The 3,161-nt window shown below is 51.0% G+C and overlaps 1 protein-coding gene across 1 annotated transcript in view; it reads left to right on the plus strand.

Annotated features, from left to right (window-relative positions):
• The first annotated feature begins 2,499 nt into the window (after positions 1-2,499).
• The window catches only part of sst1.2 (somatostatin 1, tandem duplicate 2), a 1,158-nt gene continuing 496 nt past the window's right edge, over positions 2,500-3,161 (plus strand). The window contains exon 1 of the mRNA XM_068745551.1: positions 2,500-2,670. Coding sequence (XP_068601652.1) covers positions 2,500-2,670 — 171 coding nt within the window. The remainder of the gene's footprint in view (positions 2,671-3,161) is intronic.

Genomic DNA, 3,161 nt, shown 5'->3' on the forward strand with positions numbered 1-3,161 from the left:
ACGTGGACACACCTGGTGCTGATGCTACCGATGCTACCCAAGCTAACACTACTGACAACCTGTGTTGTTTATGCTAATGAGCAGGGATGGGGTACAGTATTGACCACTCAGATTGTAGTTAAGTAATATTTAGAGTTTATCTTAAAGACACTTTATAAAAAATAAACAATTATGTCAGAGCTGATTTGGAAACAGCTCTAAATGTCGTCATTGATGTGCCAGCTAACAAAGAATCCTAGTTTCTGATTGGCTGACACCTTGAGGTCTGATCTACATCTTAGTTAACAGTTGACAGAATTTACTTTGAAGATGTAATAGTTCAAAGTAAGAGAAATGTTCTCCAGAATATAGAAATACTGCATCTTTGATTTCACCTCTATTTTTACTCCGACGGATACCATCAACTCCGTTACTGTGGTAGTACTATTAGTAATCCTATTGTACAGGTTATAGTACTAGTATCAGTCTGAAAACTACCAATAAAATGAACTCTAATACTAATGCAGTATAATATTTGAGAAGTATACCCAAATATTGCGACTACTTTTATCCACTAACAGCTGAGTACTACTTCTGCTGTTTCATGTACTGATTCTGGGGCTGCTCCTCTAATGTTTGATAGAGCTTGTGGTTGTGAATATAGTTGTGAATACTACTACTTCCCCAGTGTCTGGAGCTGCAGTACCTCCCTCTGCCAGAGGAAGGCAGGGCTGAGACGCAGTTCCTCAAACAGCCAGTAGAGGGAGCGCCTAAAGGCTGCGGCAGTTCCCTGTGCTTCCCTGTGCTCTCCTCTGATTGGTTGATTTCCTCTGCTGTGCATTCTGGGTGATGTAGTTTTCTGACAGATTCCCTTCCTCATCATCAGGCTGTGATAAATATGGATTTCTTGTTTTATTTTTTGTTCTTGAATGCGAGGAAGAGTAACTGGTCGATACTGAACACCAATCAGATGAGGAAGACGAGCATAAGTAGAACTTATCTGAAGAAGACTAGCTTTTATCTTTCTGTGGACGTCCGGACCTGCAGGACACGTCTCTGGTCACCGGCCGAGGTCAGAACCGGAGGAGGGGCTTTGATGCCGGATCATCTGGTTCCTCCTGATTCCAGCTATCGTTGCTTTCACTTTTACCTCTGTGGTATTTTTGCAAGCTTCTCCTCTCTGACTTCCTGTTGGCGTCCATTTTTACCTCTCTGCCCCGCCCTCTTTCCTGCCTCATGTTCCTGTCTTTACTTCCAGGGTGCTCTGATGTTCATTAACTCTTTCTCTGCTGCATCGTTTGCTCAATATTTGAGGTCACTTGTGTTGAGTGCTAATAAAAACGGCGTCGTTTTCTCTTTCATCACATTTCATGGAATTCTGCCTTTTATTCGGTTCTTGGTCGAGAGGTTTTCTCCTCAGCCCTTTCAGTGCAGTGTCGGGGACGCTCCGGGACGCCCTGGGACACCCTGGGACGCTCTGGGACACCCGGGGACACTCTGGGATGCTCCGGAACACCCTGGGACGCTCTGGGACACTCTGGGATGCTCCGGGACACTCTGGGATGCTCCGGGACGCTCTGGGACACCCTGGGACACTCTGGGATGCTCCGGGACACCCTGGGACGCTCTGGGACACTCTGGGATGCTCCGGGACGCTCTGGGACACCCTGGGACACTCTGGGATGCTCTGGGACACCCTGGGACGCTCTAGGACGCTCCGGGACACCCTGGGACGCTCTGGGACACCGGGATGCTCCGGGACACCCTGGGACGCTCTGGGACGCTCCGGGACGTGTTGACGTCTGGTTGTTGGACTGGAGAAGAAATGACTCGTGTTCCCAAACGGAACCGGCGCCGTCTCGTTGATTCAACCCGGTGATGGACGCAGTGATGTCACTGTGTGCCTGGCGATGGTTACCATAGCAACCAAAGACGGCGATGAACCTTGACCCGTCCCTTTATCCAGAGCTACACCAGAACCGGTGATTGCAGACCACGGCCCACAGAACCGATCCAGAACGCTGGACAGGTCTAGGCGTCCACCAAAGACATCTACATGTCTGTTTCCTGCTTTGATGCGGATCCAGGTAACGAGACGGCTCTGCTGGGTTCTGGCCCGCGGTGCTGCTCGACCCCCTCCTGCTTCTTTGTTTAATGGAGATACGAGCGGCGCTAATGAGGCGTGCTAATCCTCCGCTAATCCTCCGCTAATCCTCCGTTAAGTCGGCCGGACGTTCTGCCGTCGCCGGGCGCCGCCGCTGCTTTTACCGGTTTATTGTTCCGACCCGATCGGGACTAATGGACCTTTATTGAACTTGAACGTCAGCATTCCTTCATCGCCTCGCAGCCCGCCCGCCAAATCACCCACACGGTGCCATGTGACCTGCAGGAGGCGGAGCATCAGGCTTCAAAAGGGAAGCACCCCGACAACCGGGACCAGAGACGAGCCCGGCAGAACCAGCAGAACCAGCAGACCCGACAGTTGCGTTTGGTTTCTCCTCTCCTGATTCGTTGGCAGGGATGCAGTGTGCTGTTGGCCCCGCCCTCTTTGCCCTCATGGCATTGGTTGTTTGTGGTCCAGGTGTGTCCTCCCAGCCCGACAGAGACCAGGACAGCAACCGGGATCTGGACCTGGAGCTGAGTCACCACCAGCTGCTGCAGAGAATTCGCAACGCCGGACTCCTGTCACAGGTGAGACGGCCAACAGCCAATCAGAGCGTTCCATTTCTAATACAAACGTTCGTTGAACTTATTTCAATAATATTTTGTCTAAATTCAAAATGATTGTAAATGTAGAAGAGCACAGACCTCCCCCAAGCTGCTCGCTACCACAGAGACACGCCCCCAGAGAGCACAGACCTCCCCCAAGCTGCTCGCTACCACAGAGACACGCCCCCAGAGAGCACAGACCTCCCCCAAGCTGCTCGCTACCACAGAGACACGCCCCCAGAGAGCACAGACCTCCCCCAAGCTGCTCGCTACCACAGAGACACGCCCCCAGAGAGCACAGACCTCCCCCAAGCTGCTCGTTGCCCCCTAACCAGGTCCACATGGTGATCTGGATCAGCACCAGAAGGTTCTAGATGGTTCTGGTATCTTTAAACACCAACATGAACATTTTTAACTGATTCTTAATCCATAAATGGTTTAATGATAAATGTAATATTTGTTCCTCACCTCAT

This window comes from Brachionichthys hirsutus, chromosome 11 (assembly GCF_040956055.1).
Source record: "Brachionichthys hirsutus isolate HB-005 chromosome 11, CSIRO-AGI_Bhir_v1, whole genome shotgun sequence".
NCBI classification, from domain to species: Eukaryota; Metazoa; Chordata; class Actinopteri; order Lophiiformes; family Brachionichthyidae; genus Brachionichthys; species Brachionichthys hirsutus.